Source organism: Pelmatolapia mariae, linkage group LG16_19 (assembly GCF_036321145.2).
Source record: "Pelmatolapia mariae isolate MD_Pm_ZW linkage group LG16_19, Pm_UMD_F_2, whole genome shotgun sequence".
In the NCBI taxonomy this organism is placed as follows: Eukaryota; Metazoa; Chordata; class Actinopteri; order Cichliformes; family Cichlidae; genus Pelmatolapia; species Pelmatolapia mariae.
Window position 1 is genome coordinate 22979905 of NC_086241.1, and position 27631 is coordinate 23007535.

The 27631-nt window shown below is 42.7% G+C and overlaps 2 protein-coding genes across 8 annotated transcripts in view; both read right to left on the minus strand.

Moving 5' to 3' along the window:
• Nucleotides 1-2895: 2895 nt before the first annotated feature.
• The window catches only part of LOC134644264 (LIM domain only protein 7), a 49204-nt gene continuing 24468 nt past the window's right edge, over nucleotides 2896-27631 (minus strand). For 2 of the 7 annotated variants that reach the window (XM_063497130.1, XM_063497125.1), the window contains 23 exons: nucleotides 27219-27332; nucleotides 26069-26291; nucleotides 25246-25495; nucleotides 20944-20967; nucleotides 20151-20265; nucleotides 19172-19311; nucleotides 18024-18705; nucleotides 17352-17609; nucleotides 16850-16964; nucleotides 15456-15617; nucleotides 14473-14657; nucleotides 14294-14360; nucleotides 12956-13012; nucleotides 11860-11888; nucleotides 11256-11360; nucleotides 9387-9473; nucleotides 8599-8924; nucleotides 6368-6423; nucleotides 5446-5629; nucleotides 4943-5278; nucleotides 4179-4287; nucleotides 3663-3765; nucleotides 2896-3572 (listed from right to left, as the gene is read on the minus strand). In XM_063497130.1, the coding sequence (XP_063353200.1) occupies nucleotides 3550-3572; nucleotides 3663-3765; nucleotides 4179-4287; nucleotides 4943-5278; nucleotides 5446-5629; nucleotides 6368-6423; nucleotides 8599-8924; nucleotides 9387-9473; nucleotides 11256-11360; nucleotides 11860-11888; nucleotides 12956-13012; nucleotides 14294-14360; nucleotides 14473-14657; nucleotides 15456-15617; nucleotides 16850-16964; nucleotides 17352-17609; nucleotides 18024-18705; nucleotides 19172-19311; nucleotides 20151-20265; nucleotides 20944-20967; nucleotides 25246-25495; nucleotides 26069-26291; nucleotides 27219-27332 (3750 nt within the window). In that variant the 3' untranslated portion in view covers nucleotides 2896-3549. The remainder of the gene's footprint in view (nucleotides 3573-3662; nucleotides 3766-4178; nucleotides 4288-4942; nucleotides 5279-5445; nucleotides 5630-6367; nucleotides 6424-8598; nucleotides 8925-9386; nucleotides 9474-11255; nucleotides 11361-11859; nucleotides 11889-12955; nucleotides 13013-14293; nucleotides 14361-14472; nucleotides 14658-15455; nucleotides 15618-16849; nucleotides 16965-17351; nucleotides 17610-18023; nucleotides 18706-19171; nucleotides 19312-20150; nucleotides 20266-20943; nucleotides 20968-25245; nucleotides 25496-26068; nucleotides 26292-27218; nucleotides 27333-27631) is intronic. The other 5 variants (XM_063497131.1, XM_063497126.1, XM_063497127.1 and 2 more) reach the window with 5 other exon arrangements.
• On the minus strand, nucleotides 21672-23222 carry LOC135933827 (LIM domain only protein 7-like). Its single transcript, XM_065472053.1, has one exon. The coding sequence runs from the start codon at nucleotides 23098-23100 to the stop codon at nucleotides 22255-22257; it is 846 nt and encodes a 281-aa protein (XP_065328125.1). The 5' UTR covers nucleotides 23101-23222; the 3' UTR covers nucleotides 21672-22254.

Genomic DNA, 27631 nt, shown 5'->3' on the forward strand with positions numbered 1-27631 from the left:
TTAAGAGGGTACGTTGATTAACTGATCAGCAGCGAGTGTGAGTGTCTCTATTATAGTAGGAGTTTTGGCAGGTTGCTGGTCTGAAGCATTCAGGTGTGTATCAGCATTGATCTTACAGAAGAAACTGTTGTGTGCATCAATATGGGAAGGTTTATAAGGCCATTTCTAAACAAATATGATGTTCATCTTTCTGCAGTGAGGAAGACTATTTACAATTGGAAAACATTTAAGATAGCTGCCAATCTTCCCAGGAGTGGATGTCCCAGCAAATTCACCCCATGGTGAGACCATGCAATGCTCAAAGAAACTGCAAAAAACCCAAGAGATGCATTTCAGACTGTTACAATTCATGATAGTGCAATTAGATTAAAGCTGAACAAATATGGCTGGTTTGGAAGGGCTACCAGGAGAAAGCTTCTTCTTTCCAAAAAGAACATGGCAACACGGGTTAGGCTTGGTAAAATTGTGTCTGAGCAAAACAAACAGACCTCTGTCTTTGGATATATGACAGACAAGAAGTGAAGATGTTTGATCATAATGTGCAGAGCTACTTCAGGACAGTGATCTCCAGCACAGCAGCAAATCTACAGCTGAATGTCTGAAAAAGAAAAGAATCCAGATGTTTCAGTGGGCCAGTGCCAATGCTCAATGAACAACTGCTCCAGAACCTCCATGAACTGATGCAATGTTTTAAAGAAGACTGGGACAAAATTCCTCCACAACATGTGAGAGACGGAGTCATATAGTAAACAATCAAATTATTGCTGCTAAAGGCAAACTACTGAATCACAGGGTGCACTTAGTATTTCCACACACTGCTTCTGCAGTTAGGCTTCATTAAATAATTTCATGATGTATGTGTAATTGTTCATCTGACGTTGTAGTTAAGTAATGTTAGACCATGATAAGAACCAGATGATTTATAAAACCTCAGGTCTGAAAAAAAGAATGCATTTCTTTTTTTGTATGACTGCATATGGATGAAACCTATACAGGCCTCAACAGCTGCTGTGGCCTTTACAGATATTTACTATGAATGAGAGTTACATGCACCACATTCAGTTTAATCTAGTAACATTTTCTAATTATTTCCACCACCACAGACATGTGCTGCAATTACACCAATCCAGCACAGTCATCATTTTGGAGCCCGCAGAGCTGTAATCATAACGTAATCACAGCCTGCATAAACGCTGTTGACTTTTTACTGATTTACTAAATTGCTACACCTTTTCTGCTTAAAGATTCTCCACTGCCTCTTAAAAAGCCATGCTATTATGAATGAGGAGCAGCCTCACGGGTCCATACTGATGTGCTGGGAACTTATAGATTTACCTGAAGTGCATTTTCTTTAAACCCCGTGGTTAATTGAAAGCGTGACAGCACTTTGCTCTTTACACATGGTGCCTGCAAGCCATGGTAACAGGTCTGGTGAGACAGTGTCTGCAATTACGTGACTAATTATAGCATCAGTTCAAGCTGCAGGTGAATTAGTGCTTGATGGCTTCTCTAAAATGTGCGAAAAGCATTTTGCTTTCAAATGGCAAATGGCAAGAGGTGCTGCTCGCCAAAGCTGTCTTTACACAGCGTCAACCTACTTATCAAAAAATTGGGGGTCATTTATTTAGAAATGAAGCTCCAAAATTTAAAGCACATTGCAAATGGAGTTCTGCTTTTAAATGACTGTGGCAGCATCACTTCCTCTCTGATTCTGGATATCATACTCAGCAGTGCAAGCAACAGCAGCTGCAGATGAAAGAGAATTTAGTCCTTCTTGGTGAAAACTCTTATAGCACAGTGCCCCCTTCAGGTACTGAAGGGGGCAAATTGCACCCAATCAGAAAGAATGACTAAATCTCTCCCGTGGTGACACCAAGGTTGGGGAAAAAAAAGAGAGAGGAAAAAAAAAATCATTACATCTTCTTCCCTAGAAATCCTGAAAAATGTGAAAAATCCTGAAAAAAGCCATTCCTATAGCTAGGAATAGCTTTTTAAAGGAAGGTAGAAGAGGCCTTTCCATCTCTTTACAGACCTCATTTTGTCTGAGCAGTCAAGCGTTCCTTTTATTTGTGAGCCTCAGTGCGCACACACAAACACACACACACACACAGTTATATGATTCTCCATGTCAAAACCTTCCCAAACCACAGGTCGTGGCTGTTGCTTTGGAGGAAAAAGATGGGGATACATATTATTCAGGGTTTCAGATTTCTCAGGCACTCGGCGCCGTTCAGGCTGTGTTTGTTTTCTAAGCATTAGGATTAAAATCTCTCTCCCAGAAGAGCGCCAAGAAAAATCTAAAAAGGGAATCTAAGAATTTGAGATGTGCGCCTCCGGGGGCTGTTTGTGCTTCACCTCAAGAAGACAGAGCCAATTTATGCTCAGTCCAGCTTATTTCCATACAGTATATTGCTTGAATTGGGCTTATTTCCATTTGGTCGCGGGCGGGGTGTAGGGTGGGTGAGGACAATTTCTTCCCCTGCAGATTAAATACATTTGGAAGCTCCTTCTTGTATGAATATTCCTTGTATATTTATGCAGTAGAGATAAAATGACAGAATACATTGAGAAAATAGACAATCAAAGTATAATCAAATGTAATGCATGCACTGAATAAAATATGCATGACAAATTGGCTTTGGAGAACACAGAGCAGGCAGGTCCTCTGAACCTTAGCACAAAAGCTCATTGAAATTCCTTTCATTATGACCGTGGAGCTACAGCGAAACAGAAAATGAGAGGGACAGACAGAGAAAGATGAGTATAATGATTTCTGATTATAGAGGCAGAAGAGTCCTTGCATCCCACTGTACACAGGAATATCATTACACAGTATTATGCAATTTAACAGATGGAGAACAAAAATAAAAGAACGACGTAACACGTGGGGAGCATTTAGTTATTTTTATTTACATTGTTATGTTTGCCTAATCAGTGTGACGTATACTCTTTACATAGAAACCTGCTTATGTGTGCAATACTCCATCACTGAAAACTTGAGACAAATGCAAATGACATTTTGCAGTATTTTAGTAATCTTAATTACAAATAAAAAGGCACATAGACATGATACCAATACCTTGGCTGACACAGATTTTTATAACACAATAGTTGGTGGGAAAAGAAGCGTGAAAATGAGGAGGATGATCCTGCAGGATTTTCTCTCAGTATCTAAGCGAAGTTTAGAAACAAAAAGGACTTTCATCTGGGATCTGGTAGACAGTTAATAGCTCGACTAGTTTTGTGGCTAAAACGTTTAAAAACTCTGGCGCATGCAGAAACCTTACACTCTGTACAATTGTGCTGCTTAATAGGATATAAACACAAAAGCTGATAACTACTTTGCAAAGCGTCCCTCCCTTAATCACACACTGTAAAAACAAATATGATTCTCACCAAGGTATCGCCTGGGGTTTTAACAGAATCATAAACAGCGATACATCCCAACCAAGTGTCCCGGTTAATTGCAATGGCTTCAATGTCCACTTTAAAATTCAGGGGTTGTTGTCGGAAGTAGTCTCTTCATCAATCTGCTGGAGTACAGTCACGTCACATAGATGTTGGTTGACCAGCTAAAAGAAGAGAAAAAAATAAGGGACTGATTATGGGAGGAAGGCGAGAACAACACCTCCCACTGATGATCAGCTTGAGAAAGTACTCACTTTTGACTCGCATGTAGCAGGAGTTACAGTAGAGCTGCTTGTTTCGTATTCTGACTTCAGCTCCGGCTTCTGATCCTCCAAGGTCAGACTTACAGTCGATGCACTAAGGAAGTTTGCGAAGGAGAAGAATTGAGGATTGAATCAGTAAACGTGACCAAAGGAGGAGTGATGAGGACAGACAAATCTAGACCGTGATTCTGTGTATTAAAGGAGAAGGATGAGAATCAAGAGATGAAGGCTGACACAGTGGATTAACTTTCAGATAAAGGTCACCACAGTTCCCAGAAGAAACAACAACAACTAGATTAGACTGTTGGCAAAAAAAGGAAAAAAAGCAAAGGGAATAGTTGATCTTGCACGATTTAGTTTCTTTTTCTCAATAAAGGGATCAGGGGATTGACATTCACCAGGATTCACCAGGTTAGTAAAACAAACTAAAGAGCCTGGGGCGATCAAGTTAGTTTTTAAGGATCGGCGGCCGATGTGCTCCGTGGCTGACCGGAGTCCAGCTCTCACCTTAAAGCAACCCAAATGATAACAGAGCCCAAGGGACTCGATGATCATGGCTGCTCCCTTTCCCAGCGGGGTTTCACAGAACGTACAGATTTTCTTTCCACTCACTGACCTGAATTACAGAACGCACAGCTGTCATTTCAGAGCCAAGCACACATACATGACACATGTATGAATGCACACATATATGCACATTAAAAACACACGCTAACACTGGTTCAAACCAGGGTTAGACAGATGGACACTTTGGCAAGCTGGCAAATGTTAACCTGTTGAAACAGCACTGCTGAAATGACAAAGGCTCATTAAAACAGTGTCATTTAGTGTCACACGCAAAATACTGTTTATGGCAACAAAAATGACACGAGGGAAACAGTTATGAACTTTCATAAAGGTTGGGAAACTTGGGTGTTAGGAAGTGAACAAGTTTCTTTAAGATAACCTTCAGGCACGTTTTTGGACATGATCACTGACAAACTTTTGTGTAATCCACAAAAACATAGCTAAACTTAAACTAGCATTTGCTGTATTCCACACATAAGTTAAAGTGAATTATGCTACTGTGTGATCTATATAACAGAGAATGTCATAAAAAAGCACATCAAAAGAAACATTACATCATAAAAGGAGGGACATAAAGGAAAAAGAGAAATACCCTTTGCCACCACTTTTGCACGGCTGAGTAGCATCGCCTTAAATACCGCAACCCAGATGTACCAGTGAGTTGTTAGAGACGGCATTAAGCAAAGCTTCATTTCTGGTTTTACCTGCTGTGCTGCTGAGGAGCGTCTGCCTCAGCCGTGGGTTCTGGAGAGTTGGTGGGTGAAGGAGAAGAGGGTGAAGGTGAAGGGGAAGGCGACTGCCTGGACCAAGGGACCAAGTGGGATCCTGCCCCACTTCGGAGTGAGCCCATGGAATAGGAAGAAGGCAGAGTGGAAGCGGAACCATACCGCTGAGCCCGCGACCCCCCACCATAAAAGGATGTGCTGCCAGAAAGGGCAGAGTGAGGCCGAAAGTAGTTTTGGGCAAAAGAACCGCTTCGGGATTTCGATGACGAACGCCAGGAGTTGTATGAGGTGTCCAAGTTGTCAAGAGAATCGCCTCTGCAAAGCCAACCCAAGCCACACCCCATGTTAGCCAGTTAGAAAAAGCAGTCAAACCATCTGACTGACGACTTAACTTTTACACCCAACTCAAAAAAACAGGATATTAGTAAAAGAAAAGAGCCAACCACCACCATCGCACCAAGGTTAATGAGGTATTACTGTACCTGCGCATAGGTGGCACGTCCCTCTCCTTGTTGGTGGAAGTGTCGGGAGAGCGCTGGCGGATCCAGCTGTTGTCCGTCAGCAATGACGTCTTCTTTTTCATCTCATTGAGGATCTGCTGACGCTCCAGCTCAGCCTGAGATGCAGGCTGCTGGTCCTTCTTCTCAATGGCTCCGCTTGAGGTCACTGCAAGGTGGGAGGACAGACAGATGAAACATTAAGGATGGAAAAAAAAAAATCATAACTGGCGATCGGCGGAGGAACGAAATTAATAGTTGTGGGGCAGACAGAATTAGATGAGGATGATAGAAGTATCTGTTTTCCCCGGTCTGGCTTGATGAGACAAGCTACGACTAAATTATGGATGAAAAAGTCATTGATCTGAAAGAAAACATGCTGTAATCAATAAGTTAAATTGCTTTTGCTGCATGCCATTTTCTGGTCACATGGCTGATTGGTTCGCCATTTGTCTGGTCAGCTGCAAATCAAACATCTGTAGGTTTAGAGTTAGAGTTAACGAAATGTCTCGATTGACTGATCAGCTGATCGTAACGGGAGTTTCACATTAAAACGACGAGAAACGGCGCTTTAGGGGGCTAAAATCCACCTCTCTCCGGTTCTCTGTATCTCATGGCATGGAGGATGTTCCTCCGCTCCAGCTCCAGCTCAGATGCAGCCTTCTGACTTTGGTAAACTCTGTCATGTGCCTTCTTCAGCTGCTCTTCCAGCAGCCGCTGAGCCATGCCCCCCGGGGGTACATGCACACCTAGAGCAGGGTACAACCCACACAGGTATACATCTGTGCAACAAAATGTGTACGTGGAGTCATTTAAAAACCCCCTCCCCACCTCCACAACACACATACACATACAGACACACACACACACACACACACAAAGCCCCTAATGAATTAAGAAGGCTGACCTTTTCTCTGAGGTCTGTCCTCTTCGTCGAGCTGAGGGGATGATTTGGATTTTGTCCTGTTGAACAAAATTCAAAACATACATGAACAACACTACTTTTCAGTTCTAGCAGATGTTTCACTTTTGTGTACAAGTGTGAGGGAATTCATGTCTTTTTCTATGGATCATATTTATATGTCAGATGGTATAATATAGAAGGCAATAAGTGTCACAGCACGTCAGCTGGTAATGTAGCATTCATCTTACAACTTTGTGTATTTTTCCTTTTTCCCTCTGACTCCTGCACTAACTGCCTCCCCTCTACCTTGTATCCCTTTTGACTTTCTTTCCTGCTACCCACGAATCCTATAAATGTTCTTAATAGTTCAACACAATAATACAGTATAAATAATTAAATGGTTCCATTTGTTTGGGCGTTCAGGAATGCGGTATTACAGTTCTCGCTTTTTGAGAAGCAGAACAGACACATTGCAAATGAGTTAACAAATGAGTTCACAGATTACAGATTATATAGATTCTTTCTTTAGTTGCTAGATGTTTGATTTTGTTGCATGCACTGCTTGACTTCAAATCCCCCACGAGGTCAAATTTGTGCTTGTTTTTATTCCTCGACAATGCTGCTGGTCCTTAATGCCTAGTTTATTCCATCCTTGGTAAAAATCCTGGTGGATTTACATTTGTTCTTAGGATCACTATCCTGTTTGAATGTCCCCACTCGGGTTCAGCTTCAGTTTTAGGGACATATGCCCTCACATTATCTTCAACCACTCTAATATGACTGTGACTATACAACTCTGCCTTTGATTTGTCTCTGCAGTGCAAAATTTAGCTGTTCACTGGGAAACTGTGAATTTTGTACCAATTTCCTTTTTGCACAGCAAAGTGTTTTTCCTCTCATATCTCTGATACAAGTTTAATACGAGCACCAGTTGTAAATATTTTCTTTAAAATATTTTAACTGTTTGGTTAATTTGAAAATAAACTCTCACAGGCACCCATTTTCTTTTTTAAAGTAAAAGGCCTCAGAAGGATCACACAACACGGTTCCAAAAGAAAGAGAACACTAGCCGCTAAAAGTCTGTCAATCATTTAAAAGGACTGAACCTCTTCTAATTTTATGGATTTAATTTTGTTATATGTAGCGGTTTGATTACTTTCTCCATATCATCTTTCTGTACTGTTTCAGAAAGGACAAAATGTTTGCTGGTCTAACAATGTAAAAAAACAAAACAAAACATAATTTCAGTGTTAAGAACTGTACAAACCAAATCTAGAGCTGAAAATGATTTGGGGCTAATCACCCAAAAATGTAAATAATGTAAATACTGTAAAAAAAAAAAAAAAAAACTGTAAATAATCTACTTTGTAAAGCTTTCTAATCAAACTATATTGTTGTTGTAAGAAGAATCATTTGTTTTGTGCATATAAAACTGCATAAATATGTACATACTTTATTGTATGTTTATTTTATTTTATTTGTATATTTATAGGCATGTTTCATTATAATTTGGTATAGCTTATATTTCTACTGGATCTCATAAATACACTTTTTTTTTTAATAACTGTTTTTATTGGCATCTGTTGTGGACAGCAAAGAAAGATTTTGATTGTACAGGGAAACCTGGACTTGTTGTAGCTGCAGTATTTGTTGGGAAAAGTTACTGCCCCTATAAAGAGATATTTTTAAATTCTATATGTATATTGTTGGTGATATAGCCACCTACACTCATTAGTTCCACAAGCTGTTGATAAATCCAACCCAATATAATAATCTGTCTTAATGAATTATGTGTGTATGCATCTCATGCATGCTAAATATGGATATTCAACTAAGTATTCAACACATTAAACTGCAGTTATTGTCGAGCAATGATGTTAAAAGCATGTTGCAGAGAAAGCATGGTTAACAGGTTATATAACAGGGAGAGGTCCGGCTGCTCTCGCTCTCTCGTACTAACCTGTCTGCATAGGTGAGTGAAGGCTGGGCATAAGGAAAGCCGTGGGAGCTAGTGGCCCTTTGGTGAAAGGCATTGTGTGCAGAGAGGTGGGATGATGAGTACCACACAAAGGAGGGATAAAGCACATGCAAACACATTAGTTGCACATGTTAATGCACATACAGTAAAGCTGGTTAAATGTGTTATTATCAGCATGATGGTGAGTCAAGGAATACAAAAGACATGTGAGTTTGAGTATTCAGGGCAGCACAGGATTAGGAGTGGCTCTACTGACCACTGCTGCTGCTGCTCAAAGGCTCTCTCCTTCTCTCTGCGCTGCTGCTCTTCTGCCTCCAGCAACCTCCTCTCGTCCTCCCTTCTCTTCCTTTCCTCCTGCTCCTGCCTTTCCTTCCTCATTCTCTCCTCCTGGAGACGCTGCAGTTCTCGCTCCTCCTCTTCCCTCTTCCTCTTCTCCTCCGCCTGCCTTTGGCGCTCCTGCTCCTCCTTCCTCTTTCGCTCTTCTTCTTCCCACAGTAGAGATGTGGGCTGGTTGACGGGAGATAGTGGTGAGTGTGGGCCGGTGCTGCTGTTGCTGTGGTTGTTCACCTCCAGGCTCCCAAGCTGCCAGAGACAAGAGACGAAAAAGGACGAGAAGAGGAAGCTTTTTGAGCACCAAGTAATTTAATCTTAATTAGCATCCAGGAGGAACTGCGACAACGATGGAGAAACTCCTCACATCCCCCGAGGTGGCGAGGTTTTAGAAATTATATTGTAGAGGGGAGTTTTTGTTGCAAACCTATTAGTTGGAAAGATTTCAGCCACTGCAGTAAATATATGTACTGTGTGAGCATTCACATGACTAGACACTGCTCTGCTCTCCCTTTCCATTTCTAAAAGGTCACATACAAGAGAGTGTGCCCACATACTCCATGCATAATTATAGCAATTTCAGATCAAAGCTCTTTGGATACATTTAGATAAATTAGTGCCATGAGTCACAACTTACTGCCACCATTAAATACTCTCCAGCTGATTTATCAGCTGTAAGCTCATAATTAATACAAAACAAAATACTTTTGTTACCTGTTTGGGAACCGTGCTTGTAGAAATCGCCTGCTGAGCCTTGAGCCACTCTTCCTGCAGCTTTTCCTGATCACGCTTATACTTCTCCTAAAAAAAAAAAAAAAGAAAAAAAGAAAAAAAAGAATGTGAGGTCAAAGGTCATCTCATTTAATCCAGTCAGACATACAAAGCTCTTTCTAAAACAACACATTAAACTTCTATTTATAATAGATTCCATATGTAATTTAAAAAAAGAATAATTAGGTATTGTGGCTGTTATATTTTTCAGATGATTTCTCAGCTCACCTACGTGTTATCTAACCATTCTACACATCCTAGGGAAACCTGCCCAGAGCAGGAAGTCTCCCTGGAAGATCATGAAATCAGGCTGCTTAACCAACAGGGAACAAGCCTGCCAGCATTAAAAATCCTTCCCGGCTGCAACGGCACTCTGCATAACCACCTTTGATCTCCATCCAGAAATAGGCCCCCAGAAAAATGTTTTGACATGATTCTCCTACACTAAAGTTGGATACTCGGCGCACACTTAGAAGCTCGAGTGCTGTCTCCTTCTGTTCTGAGCCTGTTAAGAGCAGATGTAATTGAGGATTTCCTAGCATGTCAGTAACGTCTAATTGTCACATGGGGCGTTTACAGACAGGCAGTTCACATTAAATGGGTCAAGATTTGGCTTCATTCTGTATTTTTTATCTATCATCCTGTGTTTTTTTGTTTTTTTAAATTAAGGTTTCTTCCCCCCCACTAACCCTCAACTGGATAAGTGGATATTCCCACCCCATCTGTAATTACAATGAGTGTAGTTCAACTCGTAATGTTTTGTGGACACATGATAGTTTGTCACTGGGGTTGTAACCTCTGACAGGGGAGGTTTTACCTTATGGAAGCCAGTTTTAAACATCTGGGGACAGTTTTGTACCTTCATGTAATGATGCAGGTGTTTATTGGCTTACTTTATATGTTTTTAATATTATTTATTCAGACTAAGAAATGGAGTGATATCAAAAAGGTACATACATACATAGGTCCCGAAATGAGCCCTTAGCCATTAGGGGGTGCATTTGTGTAGACTGTAACAAAAAACACTTTTTCACTGCAGCGCTGTTTCTCACAGTGCAAGATAAGAAAGATATGAAATCATCATCATCTTCTTTCAGTTGCTCCCTTTAGAGTTTGCTACAGCAGCTCATGCTCCTCCATCCTCCTCTGTCACACCAACCTGCATGTCCTCCTTCACTGCATCCATAAAACTTCTGTGTCCTTCCTCTTCTTTTTTCCCCCCCTCCTGCCTGGCAGCTCTATATTCAACATCTTTTGCCCAATATATCCACTATCCCTCCTCTGCACATGTCCACATCATCTCAGCCTTGCCTCTCTAATTTTGTCACCAAACCGCTCAACCTGAGCTGTCCCTCTCACTTCTAATCCTGTCCCTCCTGGTCACTCAACGAGAATCTTATCATCATCTCCTCCTCCACCTTCTGCTGCACCTCATGCAGTAATCCATGCTTTACTGCTCCGTGTGAGGGAAATTTTCTTATTCGTTTCTCTTTTACCCCTTTGGACGCCTACTAGGAGTAACTCTCCTTTCTCTTTTATGAACTTAGTGATTTCTTTGATATTTCAGGCTGGCTTCCAGACCAAAATGACTGGCTGTGAATCAGAAGTTAATGACAGTGATTTCTGCCTATACATACTAGTCTTTTATGATACATTCTGAGCTGTAAAAACTCATCAATAAGGGTAAAGGGGAGGTTGTCAAACGTCATCTTTATGGGGGAACTAGACTGCTGTAGTTTGAGGAAATAAACTGACAGTGTTGTGTGTTTGAACTCAACATTACTAAATATACAAGAGTACACCTTCACATACCTGTAGGAGGCGCTCTTGTTCCTTCTGCCACTTCTCTTGTCTTTTCCGCTCCTCTTCTGGGTCCCAAGACCAGCGACTGGAGGGAGTGATTACGGGAACGGGTATCTGAAGGCAAAAAAGGAAACCACACATAGCAAATTTACCTCGCAGTTGAACAAAATTATCACTGAACATTGTTGCTTTGAAGTCCGCCTGCTTGTGCCATATAGATGTGATGATACCTAAATAATTAATCTCTTAAACACCCAGTACTTATCTGCTCTTGTTTCACAACATTTCTACATGCTCCTGAAGGTGAGATGAAACTGCAAATATGCACTTGCACTGCATCGTCTGTACTTTATTTACTGTATTTTCTTATCTGGTTTCAAAGCTACACAAAAAAGGTTCCCTATAATCACTGTTGAGTCACTAAAATGCTAAAAGACTGAAAAAGATGTGTGAACCTGGCTCTAAAGTGAACTACAAATGCAGTCAATGTGAGAGGCTTAACAGCGGCTCTGGGCTTTGTAATTACTGCAGTATCTGCTTTCAAAGATGTTGTCATACTAGAAGAGCAAACATAAGAGAAAAAAACCGGCCTTTATGCACTGACACTACTCACATCTGGCACTGCGGGCTCTGATCCTCCTCCTAGAACAAGAAAGACAATCATTCAGTCAATATCTCCAGGCAGAGCAGTGAAACATAATGTAAAAATACACAAGCGAGCCCTCAAGACATGTAACACAAAAGCGCCAAGTTGACGGGCTTCTTTAAGTTTCAACTTGATCTTTTAGTCAGGTAGCAGTCAATCAATGAAAATGACAATTGATGTTTTCAGAAAAAGCCCCCCAGCAGCAATGGTCAAATTTCACCCACTAAGGCTTATTGATTCTCTCAATTCAAGCTCACCCACTTGTTAACATTTGGATTGGATGCAAGCCCAATAGTTCTGAATGGGAAAATCAATAAACTGATTGTGATGACAAAAAAGATCAAACCAGAAAAAAGAAACACACAGAAACCAGCAGCATGCACACAATCAGAGAGGGGTCTGTCTAAAAGGCCAACAGATGCTTCGAAATATGCATGCCAAGAGTGCTTTTAACTTGTAGCAAAGTGAAAAGTGTAACCATGTGTTAAGCCTGGACACCATCCCAAAATACCACAAAGCACAGCAGGATTCAAAGGTTTGTGTTTGTGGTTGGTATGCTGGAACAGTGTCTGAAATGCTGTCAAACTTAAGGGGAAATGTGTCATGTCACAGATTATTTTTATTTTATCTGCAGGAGGTCTTTGAGTAGAACCTCCTTAAAAATAACATCAATCTTTCTGGGTTTGAGCAGCATGTCAGGGTCCCGGGCTGTACCAAGTGAATGTGAGGAAGTCAATGCATACACAGCCCTGTTTACCACAGAGGTAGACCAGCGCACTGACACTGGACCCTGAGCCACCTGAAGGAGGGAGGGGGGCACAGCATAAAGGTTAAGCTCTGGCACCAGACAAGAGAACATGAGACAACAGAGCCATCGAAAAATCAAAGTCACGAGGCTGCCATTGATACGAAAACATGCAAAAAGTCCTCGGATAATCTGAGGAATTCAGAGAGACAAAAGCATAGAGAATCCAGCCACCAGGTTACATAGAAAGCATAATAAATACGAAGAACTGTCCTACATCACTTCGGTCAGCCTTCCTTGTTTTTTTTTTTTTTTTACCTTGTTCAAAAAACTCTGACCTCCGCTTTAAGTTTTTCAAAGATATGGGTTCTGACTCTACATGAGAGATGGAAAACAGAATACAACAAAAACATTAGAAATAAGTTAAACCTGACCTAACAGCACATACTGATCATGTCATTCTGATAAAGTAAGTCTATTACAACCAAAAAAGTTGGGACACTATGTAAAATGTAAATAAAGACAGAATGCATTCATAACAGAGCATGGAAAACATATCAAATGTTTAACCTAAGAAAATGTACAATTTTAAAAAAAGGCTCATTTTGAGTATGATGGAAGCAACACATCTTAAAAAGTCAGGACATGGCCATATGAATATTTGGGAACTGAGGAGACAGGTTGTTGGACTTCTCTAGCTGCTCAGCAGTCCTGGGTCTTTTTGTTGTTGTTGTGTTTTTCATTTTCATGATGCTCTAAATGTCTTCAGTGGTGAAAGGTCTGAACTGCAGGCCAGCTGAGGGCCCGGACTCTTCTACTATAAAACCACACTGTTGTAATAGCTGCAAATATGTGGGTTAGCATTTTCTTGTAGAAATATGCAAGGCTTTCTCTGAAAAATCCATTGTCTGACTCTTAAGCTGTTGCTCTAAAACCTGGATATACTTTTTGGCAGATGTACAAGCTACCAGTTCCATAAGCAATAATCCACTCCCACACCATCAGAACTGAGCGCTGATACCAAGCCACGTGGTCCTTCTTCTCTTTAAACTCAAGGACACAGCATCCATGTTTTCCAACAGGAATTTCAAAGTTCGATTTGCCTGACCAGGGAAAAGTTTTCCACTTTGCATCAGTCCATTTTAAACGAACTTACATGAAATCGTTCCACAATTTGTAGACAGTTTTTCATCTTTACTGCCGAGAAGCTCTGCCTCTCTAAGATCCTCTTTCCATACCCTGTCAGGTCACTAATCTGTTGCTGTAAAATCTGGTTAGCTGAAAATTTTTCCTCAAGTTGTTTTTTTTGTACCACTTACATTCCCCCCCCCCCAAATCTCTGAGATGTGTTGTTACCATCAAATTCAAGATCTACTATCTTTTTTCTTAAAATGGGACATTTTCTCAGTTAAAACATTTGATATACTTTCTGTGTTGTACTGTGAATAAAATACGGTTTTATGAGACTAGCAACTCATTCCCATGTGTTTTTTTCACATTTTACACAGCATCACAACTCTTTTGGAGCTGTACAAACTAACGTGAAAAACAAGACAAAGTCAAACCAGCAACTCCTACTGATGTATTTTTGTATTCAGTCCAGAAATAATCAAGATCAATTTCATAACCTTTCTGACTGTGCGCTCTGCTCTTTACCTTTTTTCCTCATGGTCACCGGCTCCTCTCGGAAACCTCCATTAACTCCGTTTGAAGCCACTTCCTGCTGGGAGACATCGTGGGGTGCACACTCATTAAAAAGCCACCAGGCCGGGGAACAATACAGAAATAAAGGCTGATCAAGTCTGAGTCAGTCAAGGTGATTCTGAGTCACTTACGCTAACGGGATGAGCCGGGGTCTCTTTGAACGTCAGCGTTTCTGCTGGAGTGTTTGAAGTGAAATCCAGGCTGGAGCTGATTGTGCTTTTTTCTTGGGAACCTACAAGCATTGGATGATCCGTACTGGTCAGATTGATGGTCTTATGGCTTTTAAATGGCAGGGAAGGTTGAACTCTGTCCCAGTCTGCGCGCAGACAATGTAACAGCATAAAAATATGATGTGTTTGCACATAAACCATGTGTTTTGTGCGTTATTTTTTTTGGTTTTTTTCTTGTTGCCAGGCTTCTATATATGTGAACATATACAACGTCTGCATAGAAAAAGCTATAAAGCAAGGGGATAAGCGCGCTGTTATGCTGTTATTATAGAGTGCAGCAGGGGGAGACAGAGTAACCCCCTTCCCCAGCCATGCAGCCCATTAAAGCCTCCATTAACCCAAACACCGTTTCTAATAGGCTCACAACCACTGGACACCACTAATTAACTAATATTGTGAGTTAGTTAAAGTTAGCAATACTGTGTGACACTAATGTGACACTGATAGTCCAGAATACAGTAAACCTGTAACACTAACACTGAAAACACCACACACTTATAGGACTTTAGATCTGAGCTGGGTTAGTTCTCTAGAAGGAAAAACACTGGGGTGGAATAGCAAGTAGAAAGAAGAAATAACTACATAAGGGGGGAAGAGGGAAGCAATTAAACAAAAAAAGTCCCACAGAAATCAAAACAATAACAGTCTTTCTTCACCAGATGAGCAAAGATAACTCACAAGTCCTTCATCATTTAGCCTGTCATGAGCTCATTTATGGATGAATTCACAACAGGCTACAGACCAATTTAGAGTGTCAAAACTGTTTAGCAACCCAAGCAGCATAAGCAGCGCTCCCAGTCCAGGAATGCAGCCCTCAAAAACTTTTCACTTTCCTTCTCTCGCTGTCACGCAAGCAAAAAACAGGCAGGGTTCAGACTACTCACTGTTCTGCCCATGACGCCTTATATCCATGACCAGGCTGCCCTGCTGCAGAGCCTCATCCATGTGGGACTTCCACTCTGTGTAGCTCATGTCTGCCACCTTGTGCCCGTTCACCGTCAGCACCTTGTCTCCAGTCTGAAGCTGGCACATCTCAGCCGGGCTGCCTACAGTGGGCACAGGTCAGAGTCATAAACTGAAATTTTACTTGATTCCACACTTGTTTTGACCATCATAGTTCCCACTTGCGTTTCTTATATAAAACTGGGAATGCAATTTCACTAAAACTGACTTTTGGAAGACAAGATTTCATCCCACCTGTTTTATCCCCCTACAAAAAAAGCTCACAGTTAAACAATTCAATGTTATATGAGCAATATTCTTCCCAGTTAACATGTAACATGTAAATGTAGGTACACACTATCTATTTTGTCTGACAGATAAACGCTACAGCGTCATACTTACTCTTCACTCCACGTAAAACTAAAAGAATCTTTAGCATGCCTGTATTTTCAGTAGATGTCCTGGAGACACATTCCAGCTTCATGAAGGTCATAATGTCAAGTTTTAGTTAAAAGTGTTTTAAGGAGTGCTTGAACTGCATTTTTTATAAACATCTTACTTTATCTAAGCTTTTTACTTTATGTCCTTTCTCTTTTTTATTTCATGTCCTTGCTCTGCATCAAAACAGTGGATGTGGTCATTGCCATGGAAACCTTAAACCTTTTCTGTTCCTTTGATCATCAATGGGTTGATTGCTGATTTTGTATTTGTTTCTTAAAAACCATAGGACTGGAGAAAAAAATGCGTCAACATGCTAACACTGGCACATTTACAAGTGTAAGCGGTAATAAGAATAAAATGAAAGATCAAGTGCTACGGCATACAGAGTCTGCAGATACAGTGAAATAAGCTGTAAGCACGTATGACAAGGCTACATTCGTGTATTGCTTTGGGCTGTCTGTATTACTTTACTAATTTATTTGGCATGCTGTGATGTGCAGGTGGGGAATCTCAGTAGAAGGAGAGGTTCAGACCCAGCAGATCTGACCCAGATAGAAGCTGCCCTACATACAGTAAGTCTGGCATCGCCACTGCAGTGGACTCAAAAACCTGCTGACAACTAACTGACCGTGGCTGACAGATAACTGTAACAGAGCCGGAGCTCTGGTTGTCAATATTACCACTGTACTTTATCTGTGAACAGATCAGTCAGTTCTAGTGAGAGTGAGAAACTTGCATTGTGTGTCTGATCTATTTTCTTCGGGGCCTATTTACTGTGAATGCTGTCAGTTTGGCTGACTTTCACACATTATGTTGGATGGTGGAAAAAAAACAAAAAAAGTTCTACTTATGTAATACAAATCCTTAAAAAAAAAGTATTCCTGTTAAGTGCTACCTGGCTGGATAGATGTGACACAAGCTCCTGTTGAGTCCCAGGCTGCCTGGAAGCCAAAATCTCTGCTGCTGTTGGGCTTCTGGTTCAGGCTGATCCGCATCTCACAGTAGTTCTCCTAGAAACCAGACGACACAGGTGAGTAGAGGTGAGCTTTAAGAGTACAAATGTGGGCTGACTTCCATTTGCTCTGGAGATGCTTGTCAGGGTTGGCCTGCTTTGGCAGGAAAGCCTTTCATTAGTCATTTATGGCTGTTGAATAAATGCCAACCTGTTACTATACTTTAGCTACTAGACAAAAAAAAAAACTTCAACTGGAATTTGATGAGCTCATGCATTAGGTTTTACTTACTACTTACCACAGAGCCAAATATAGACCAATAACACTGTGAGAATTAAATAAAAGTCACTAAAAGAAATGTATTCAGTTTTGAACGTCTTCATTGTAATCAACAAAAAACAAGAAAAGCTCTACTGCTTTGTCAGCAGGAGGAGATTTGAGTACCTGGCTGGTTTCTTTGGCTGGAGCAGGAGGTTCACTCTTGACTTGTGGAGGTACAGGTGTGACGCTCTGAGCAGAGTTGACGCTCTTCCCTGTAGTCGCCTCTTCCTCCTCCTCCTCCTCTTCACTGCTGTGTGCTGAGCTAGACTGAGCTTCGTCCTCAGAGGTCATGAAGTGATGGTACCGGCTCGGCACTGATGACTTCTTAGAAACATCGACGTTGCCATTGACGCGCTTGTGTGAGTCGTCTGTCTGTGCGGGCTGCATGTAGAGTGGCAAAGAACACAGCTGTTAAGGCTCAATTACAACAAAGTGTAAAATGAACTTTGACAGCAAAGGGCTGCTGATTACAAAATGATAGAATTTACTCTAAAAAAGCTGGTAATTATGTTACCAGCTATTTTTTAAACATGTGTTAAATAGTTTCCTGACGAGTAACTAGTAATGAATGTGAAATAGTCTGAAAATAGCAGCTCTGGTAGTGGAGTTAGCATAATAAAACCACCAGCTTCATCCATTATTCACACTGTAATCAGATACGACTCCTGGGCAATACTGATGTAGTGAAAACAAATTACCTGCCAAACATTTCTTACTTCCAAACAAACACATCCTGCCCTCTTGATGTTCTTGTGCTGTGCTGGTAGTTTACTTGTAAAACTATCTAGTACTCACGGTAAAGCCTCGGGGAAGAGATGTGATGCGTGAGGGCTGGCTCCCAAAGGGCCTTGGTGTGACAACTGAAGTTAGACGTGCGCTATCCGATCTCTGGTAGGTCTTAGGCAGGGAGGAAGAAACCCGAGACACCGCGGGAGGCTTGGGTTCCATTGAGCTGGGCTGTGCTTGTGTGTGCAAAGGACCAGAAGAGGGGGGCTTCACCTCAGTCTGTGTGCCCGACAATGCGGGCCTTGGCTCAGGCACCTTTGGTAGGGAGCTAGAAGAGGAGACAACAGTTGGGGCCTCCTGCTTCTTGGCTGTGCTGGCGCGCTCTGAGTCTGTACTCCTCTGCAAAGGTCCAGCTTCTGGAGATGGGGAACGGTTGAATGAGCTGTAGTTGTTCGGAGTGATGGTGTTCGTGATGGAGCTGCTTAGTGCGGGACTGTCCACGACTTCAAGTGAAGTGGGAGGGGAAGCAGCCCTGCCGGTAGCTGGGGAAGCGATGGGAGGTTCTTTGTCGTTCACAGGGGGCTTGGGGGGTTCATAGGAAAATTGGGAAGTGTCAATTGTGTAGCTTCGGCTAGGAAGAGCTCGGGTACGTGGGGCAATGACGGGTTTTTCAAATACGTTGTCGTCGTCGTCGTCTAAAAAAGAGAGAGATCCAAGACGGCTGCCAACGCTGCTCTTTCTTTTACCTTCTCTGTGGAGCGAACAGACGAAGAGAAGGTGGGAGGACATGAGAGGCAAATAGGTACAAATTGGACTAGATGAATAAAATTAACGATGAATGTGGGGGCATGGAGTGTTAACGAGGACAGCAGAAAGCAGAGCACGGGCAGAAAATAAGAGGGCAAGAACGACGTGCACTTAAATAAAATGACCGGCATGTTCTAAGCCATGATTGAATAACACTTTCACAGTGAATCAGTGCACAATTGCGGTCTCCTCATTCACTCTTGCCCAAATAATCATGTAGTCTCTCTGAATTACAGACACTTTTTCATGTGGTTACCTTAGCAAATGGTTCCCCTCTGATGGTGAAAGGGTATAAAAGAGGAATAAATGTAGTGAGTGTTCCTTTTTTAGGAAAACCAGAATCACCAGAAATTAAAAGTAGAAAAACAACTACAGCAGTAAGTCTGTTGGACCTGTGTGTTTTTCCTCACCTCTCCTCTTGCATCTCCTTGAAGGTCTTAGACCTTTTCTCACCGCCGTAAGTAATCTGCTCTATCTTCTCCCTTTCCTCCTTCTTCTTTACTATATCAGAGTTGACACTGCGACGTCGGCTCTTCCAGTCGCTCAGGGCCTGCAGTGCAAAGAAGAAGCCCTCATCACCTCGTGCAACATATCTCCAAAAGTCAATTTATAAGTACTGCAGATAAAGCAGACTGATTATGTGCGCAGAGCTAAGTGTACAACTGAGGACAGTGAAGTTGAGAAGGAGGGAGAAAAAGATGTGAAAAAAGAGAAAGGGCTCCATTTGAAGGTGTTCTATTTGTGTGCTTTAGGCTCCTCCCGGCTCACTTCCCCTGTGTATTGGGGGCTGTGTGACCCAAATGCTGCTTTAAGACTCCATTATTTTGCTATGACACCACACTAGCCCAGTCCTGTAGTGTATATGTGTATAACTTTTTATTACCGTGTAACTGTTCTAGCTAAGAATGAACATGCACAATGGATCAGCAGTGTTTAAAATTACTGCAGCACTGCCATTTGGAGCTTACTTTCCATTTTCACTGTAACTTGAGAGTTAATTTCAGAGTTAATCGACTAAGTCTTCCTTACATCATTCCTTCATTTCACATTATTTCTACTTTTTTCGTGCATGTAGTGATTCTTGCAACAATTTTGAATGATGCAGGTCCATAGCCAGAGGGCAGTGCTGCTCTAGTTAACATCTGAACACCTACAATTTCAATCCAAACTGTTCTTTTTTCCACCCTGCAGCTATCCAACACACCAAAGCACCTGCTCCCGTTTGCCTAGTAGCACACATGGATCTCACAGATCTGTGTGACTCATCTTTCGCCTCATCTGCGCTGCAACCAAACTTCTTTTTGCCCAAGCAGGCATGTCTTGAATCATATAACAAGAAGAGTGGGCAGCTGGCAGATATCCTCAAATATCAGTGCACATTATACTCACATCCTGCCACTTATCCTCGCTCTGCTTAACCTGCTCACGATACTTCTGCAGCTCTTCGTAGCGAACCTGCCGCATGACCGCAGGGTCGACTTGCATATCGCTTGTTGATTTACTCCTGCGGGGGGAAAAAGCAGATCAAGCAGACTTTTTTTTTTTCAAAGATCAAAAGGCATCAGAAGTTTAGCTGACAGGTGGAAATCCACTCCAGATATGCATGCACAGTCCTGTGTATTTCCATCTTGTTAAATAAGCTGTAGATACAAACACATAACGAAGACACTGCAGTTCCACTGGGTACCTGCCATTAATATTTTTGGCATCTGCAGTAAGTTATTAGTATTCAAACACAGCACACCAGCTGACCACCAAACCTTGAGGGTGATATAAACTCAGGTTAGTAACAGTCTTTCCCATCATGCAAAAGAAAAAAAGTCTTTTAAAGCCCCACCTTATGGAGAAATAACTTAAATAACTTCACCTACCTGTAAAGTTTTACATACAGTGTGTCTCACGTTGCCATAACTCTCACTGGGACACACTGCAGTTTAGGCATGGACCCATTACTATTATATGTAAGCTGTGTCAAAAGAGCTTTGTGGAGCAAAGCCCACCTCCCCCCACCTCACCCTGAACTTGGCTCTGAGCCGTGAAACAGTCAATGTTGTGTGTCAGCATTTAGCAGCTAGAGAGTGAGAACAGCAGCACAAAAAGCAGGAGGCAGCAGCGTGCGACCATAAGAGGGCAGAGCAAATGCAAACGTGCCACTTTTTTTGTTTTGTTTTTAGAAACTCACCCGTCTGTACCCTCTTGGCGCTCTCTAGGAAACCAGAAAAAAAACCACAGACAACAAAGTCACATTTCTACCGACTGCAGTTTGACAGTGAGTCAGTGAGCGCTTTGGTCAAGAGTTTGAGACCAATTAGAAGCTATTACACACCAGCTCGTTCACAGCTAAGAGGGCTTCAAATGTATAGAGGGCCAGCTAGGGCGTGACTCTGCTTGTTTTTGTTGTTAATATCAAGAGGATTAGAGTTACACTAGGCTGAGGAAGCGTGTAGACGTGTACCTTTCCCTAAACAAGGCTGCTTTCTGCAGACCCCAAATCCATCCATCCAAATGGGCTTAATTCAGGTTAAACGGTTGCTATGTGTGTGCTTTTGTGTGTCCGCTCATGTGCAAACAGTACAGTGAAGATTTGTGTTCAAGTTACTATGGGCATGAGTCACATCGTCTTTCAGAGCTGTGAGGAATTTCTATAGTGCTTCTTGTTGGCACAACAGACACGACTATATTTAATTTGTTGGATTGGTGCAGAGTGTTGGGGATGCTATGTTTGGATACTTCTCAGCATTCAACCTTTCCACCCTTTCTGCTGCTCTCTGAGTTTCACGAACCTGTATAAAGTTCCTTCTGCTGAGTAAAAGCAACACTATGCTCAGGTCAGGTTAGACTTTAAATTCCCATATTGCACTTTTCTACTCTGCTTGAGCACTCACGGGTTTAAAAAAAGAATCAGCGCAGTTACTCACAAGTTGCTTTTTCCTTTTATTAAGCATGAATGTTTTAATTTCCATATGTAGGTAAACTGTCAGATAAGAAAAGATGAAAGGCAGATTTCTTTTCAGGGCTGTTTTGCAAATGATACACCAAATCATTATGTTTTTTAAAAAATCCATACATCACAACTCAAAATACACAATCTTGGTTGGTTTATTGTGTAGGTAATGTCTCAGTCTTTACACGCCATGAGTTTGAGAAGTAAAATTGACCACATCAAGCACTCAACTCTGAGGGAACAACAAACATTTAGAACAAGTTCTAAGCTGCTGTTGTGCTTAATTTCACCACATTTTCTTCACTCTTACTTTGAAATACCCATGTCTGATCAAGTGAACGTAGAAGGCAGCAAATAGTTTTCAGAAACAAGCATTTAACTGTGTAAAACTCGCCTCGCTGACTGTGAAGGACTTTAAATCTTAGCCAGAACAGAACAATTCAGTATCAAACAAAAATTACTGAAAGTCTGAAATGGCACAGAAACAACAAGACAAACATGCAGGGAAAAAAGTCTACAGCCACTCTTACGTCAATCTTTTTTTTTCCTTTACAGCTTCAGAGCAGCTAGCCTTTCCACCAAAAGCCTTTTCTTATGTCTTAACTGACTAGCTTCCCTGATTGCCTGCCATTTCTGCAGGTCTTCTTTGCTACAGGAAGAAGGCACTGAAGGGGTTTTCTGACTGGCTGATGAAGCGGAGCTCTGGCTCTGATCAGAACAGATTCTGAACTTTCGAATTAGCATGTCATCCGTTTCAGGACGGGCCTCCTTATCAACTTCATTCAGGTTCGGTATTGCTGCTTTATGAGTCAGGGGACATGGGGGGCAGAGGAGTCTGGACTTGAGGTCAGGAGGCAGTGCCCAAGGCTCTGGGATGGGCATCGGGGCATAGTTGTCAGGTGCTCCTGAGAGTGGTCGCTGTTGCTGTGCCTGCTGGGTTTTTTCCCTACGAAACACCACATCGTCCTGCTCAATGTCTGGGAACTCAGTTTCCTCGGCGCCTCCACGAACGGGTTTCTGGGTGACAATGTTGAGCTGCGGCTCAGAGGTGCAGCGGCGATGTCTGCAAGTCAGCAGAGTCTTCAGTTTAGCCAAGTTTGTGTTGGACTGGAAGGCAAGGGTTCGCCTGGCAAACATGTCATCATTCTCCAAGTCCGGGCAAATACTTTCATAATCAATGGGGTCCGGGGGCTCCCGGGGGTCTTGGCGCCCCAGGAGCATCCACTTCTCCCCTTTCACCAGTCTGGGACCTGAGGTGGGGTCCACAGGGGCAAACACCAGTGGGGGGGTCTCTAAGAGAGGGGACTTGGGAAGCTGTGGAGGAGTGTGTGGTTGAACATGAGGACTGCAGGGTAGGCAGAAGGAGAGAAAAGGACAGAGAGGTGGTGAGTGCATGCGTGTGAACCGGATCAAAGAGCAAGAAAAGGAGGAAAAGATACAACAAGCAGCCACAGTGGTGACATTTGATTCAAACAGAAGTTGATCAAATGTGGATTTTACAATCACACTGTTAGGAAATCAAACTGCAATGCTGCTTTCTACAAAAAAAAAAAAAAGAAAAAGAAAAAGAAAAAGGAAAAAGTCTAGGCTTGAATAGGCTGTAATATAAATAGATTAATATTGACACAGCCTATTTCCACTAAGGTCAAAGGAAGCAAACTACATTATAAAGCATGTTAGGGCAGCTCCCGTCGCCTGGGGATACATTTTATCATTAGTATTATTTTACAGGAGCTCGTCAGAAACAGAGCCCCAACAGGAGTCAGTTATATTTTCTTATAAAAATCTGGATGCTTTAAAATATTCCAGCATCATCACAATCATGCAGCTGTATCGACCTTTTCCCCACAACAAGGGTGGTGTGAGCTGAAGCCTCGTGTGTGCGGGTATGAGAGGGAGATGGGCCAGAGGGAGAGGGGGCGGAGGAGAGCCAGGGGCTGATGTCACATTCCGAGTCATCTGACGAAGAGCCTGACTTCTTATGGCTACAGCCGACGAAAGAAGAAAGGATAGAGGAAGACAAAAGGTGGATGAAATTAGATAAGAAACAACGGTAGGAAAAGTGAAAGGAAATATAGGCTGGAATCTGGAAAACAGTGAACCACAGAATCACAGATTTCTAATCTGAAAGGTTAGATTGGCATGCAGTTATTTAAGGACAGCAAAATCAAGCTATAGATAGGAAGAAAGAAAGGATTGTGTATATATGAGTATAAATGTATGCCCTCACACACCTGAAGCCTTGTATCTTCTTGTACCAGGGTCTCCTCTCAGAGCCCAGTTTGATCTTCTGAATGTGAATGTCTTCTTCTGGTGTCCAGAATTTGGGTAAGAACTTGTCATAAGATACACTACTTGTAGGCAGAGGTTTGATACCCATCTTACGGGCATAGAGATCATCTTGGACAGGGTCAGCATAGCCCACCTCATCATCCTCATCCTCAGAGTCGTCATATATCTCCCTGAACAGGCTGTCAGTGGACACGCCTCGGCGGTGGTCCACCCTCACTGAACCGTGCCGCGGGGGTTGCATTTCCCCTCTGCTGATGCCGCTGCTGCTCAAGAGAGACAGCCAACCACAAGTGTCAAAATGGTTTTTTTTAGCACACAGGTCACACCAAAAAAAAGGAGTATATTTGTCCATCACAACAACCGCAAATGAAATGACGCAAGGAATACCAAACCAATGCAAGCTCAACGTCAAGCTGGGAGGTAAAAATTGATTTGTGGAGTTGTCCTGCCATCTCAAATCACTCCTCCAAGCTCAAAAGAAGCAAACGAGGGCATGCTAAATCTTTAAAAACGCAAAGCTCTTTGAACAAAAGCACCAAACTGAAGACTGCAAAATTGTTAGAGGCAGCACACTATGACCAAAAGCCACTGCTCATGGTTACAACTAACCATGCAAACTGAGGGTAAGAAAAGCATTCTTGTTTGCTTTTATCAAGCAGGCACATCAAAGTAACGCCGTTGCTTCATGTTCTCTGACCTGAGGCAGGCCACGTTTTGTTGAGGGACAACAGTGGGAGTTATAGTGACCTTGGGCAAGGTGTCCCCCCTGCCTCCAGCCACCCGTCCCCCAACCTGAGGACTGATGGGTACGGCGAAGTTGGTGGGAGGAGCAGGGGAGGGGCTGTGGAAGCGCCTACTGGCCAGGTCATCCAGAACGAGATCGGGGTCCGGTCGGTCTGTGTCCGAGTCACTGCCACTTTCATACTCGCGGGCCCACTGGAGATGCGTGTCAGAGAAGGCACTCTGGGATACTTGACTGTCTCCGTAGCAGCCAGGGGACACCCTTATTTCACCGAGGCAGTCATTCCACAACAAAAATGAGAGACAACACCGTCGGCCATTCATAGACAACACAGCGATGAGAAAGGAGAAACAAAGAGCTACCGAGTAAACTTCAAGCCTTTGAAGCACGAACATGGAGTCAAGGTATCTTTTGTTATAATAACCAAAAAGTAAGAGGAATAAAAAACAGCTCAGATGAGAAAGAGCACCTTCAAACAGAACAATGTGCATGGATTGTTGTGCTACCTGGTGAGAGAGCTTTCATCCTCTGCGAAACTGCTGCTGGCCCAGCTGCGCCGGTTGTCCTCATTACGTTCGGCCCGTTTCTTCCTTAGTGGAGCAGGCACGTAGCCAGAAGCTTTGTCTTTAGTGGGCAGGAACTGGTTAAACTGCGTGGTGGTTTTCGGTGCGACGACTGCCGACCGGCGGTAGCTGAGATTGTCCTTGTTCTCGGTCATCTTGAAGACAGAGTCTGCCTCGGTATCGCTACAACAACCTGGACCATGAAAGAGGAAAAACAGGTGTAAGGACTGGGGAAGAAAGTGGGAGAACAGAGAAAAGAGCGAGAGGAGTATATTGTGTGTTTTGGCGTGACTTTGGATGAGTAACAGAGGGGTGCAGGGTGTGGGGACAGAGGCCTCCTCATTTACAGGCTGGTGTGGACGGCTGTGGAATGTCTCACTGACCTCCACTGTGCATGGAGGAACTGCTCTGAGATCATCGGCCAGCAGTTTCCCCTTCTTTAAGTCAATACCATCACATGTTGGTATTCACTTTCAAAAGCATACCACTAGGTGGCAATAGGCATTTGTTTTCACAAATGGGTGTCAACTATGTGGTTCTGAGGCAGAGTGTCTTCCCTGTTCACAAATATTTGAGTTTCTACACAGATGAGCTGGATTATAAATATTCAAGCAGAGAGACAATTTGAGAACAAACAAGCGAAAAGCGTGAGAACCATTCTCGAAATGTCATGCTGTGTCCTGACAAATAATCAGCTTTAGGAAGATAAAAAGAAAGACGAAATTCGTCACCAAGATGTGGATGGAAATGAAACGATGTCTCCTACCCTCGCTGCTGCCTTTAAGAGTGGTGTCAGATGAGATGCTGTGGGGTCGGGAACCCAACGAATCCAAGCTGTCCAGGGAGTCGTCCCTCCTGTGTCTACCACCACCTCCACCTCCTCCTCCTCCTCTCAGATGGGAGAGCTCCTCTCGCTCAGAGTACCAACTGTCTCCAAAACCGCTGTCTCGGACGTTGCTGCTTTTCTGACTGGAAGATTCCTGCAGAGCCTTTCACACACACACAAAAACATTCAGATAATAGGGTGCCAATTACAATATTTATCTCCACTGTGTGTGTGGTGAGATCTCCCAGGTAGAGAGTGAGTGGTCTGTTTTGTCTGGCCTCTCATTCTCGCAGACAAAGTTACTGTAAGCATACGCTTCCATACCATATATAAAGGAGTGCCATTTAAATGGGATAACTTCACTGTTTTCTCTTCTCTCCCATCTTTGTCAAAATAAACAGTGTCACGATTCGCACGCCCTCGACGGCTGTGTTTACTGCGTGAAAAGAATGTCATCGCACATAAACGCATAAGCAAGACCCAGACGAGCAAAAACTTGTCAGCCACTTTAAAGAGAAAATGATTTTCGCCTCTGTAATCTGCCAAATCCTACCAGACAATGCGAGTCCGCAAAGCAAACTCAGCCTAACCCTGCGCCACTGAACTTGGATTATCGTGGCTAAACGTACAAAATACGCAGCATCCCACTGCTATTACTGAAAATCGGTGGAGTTGGTTGAATTACAGAGGCCTTGCACACCAACCTATAAATCTATGTGAAAGCAAAGCGCCAAATTCAACACTGGCACAGGCACGGGGCGGAAACGAGGCTTCTTCAAGAAAAGACGTGGCTATTTTCACTTGCAAAACTATGCGAACAGCATGTTGTAAACAAGATTAAAATAGCTGAGTCAAGGGATCGGGTCTTTTATGACTCTACGTAGCTTTGGTTTTCGTGGCTAGCACACTGCGTCCCCCTCGGCCTTTTGCTGTCATTCTTCTGCCTCATAGTCTTCATACCAGGGAGGATACAGTAACAACACAGCGGCTGTAGAAGAGGATTTCTAGTCCTGCCACTTCTGCTATCCACAAGGAAATTCAGCTCGTGCTTCATGAATGAGATAGAGAGAACACACTTCTGGGAATTTACCTTGTATAGTGCTGTGCCCAATAAACCCTCAAATGCCTTGAAGTTCAAGTAAGGTCCATCATAGAAGCGGTCACACTGAGCTCTTCTACCTAACCAGTAAATGGTGATCAATACCTGGAAAGAGAAAACAAAAGAGATTATACCTACCTATAATAAGTATATCATTATTTTTATGAGAAACCTATATCTATACATCAGGTTATCACTACAGCTTTACCTGTACAAATGTCAGAGATGAATGTGCTGTGCAGTGCTAAAGCAGGCGATTGTTATGATAGTTGCTGCCCTGCTTTGATGAGGGTCACATCACCTAGAGCCATGCTCTAATTTCCAGGCTCATCCAGAATACTCTGTTGTTGTTTGTCTGTGCATTTATATGCTGGACAGGAGACTGGTGCGCTAAGGCAAACGCT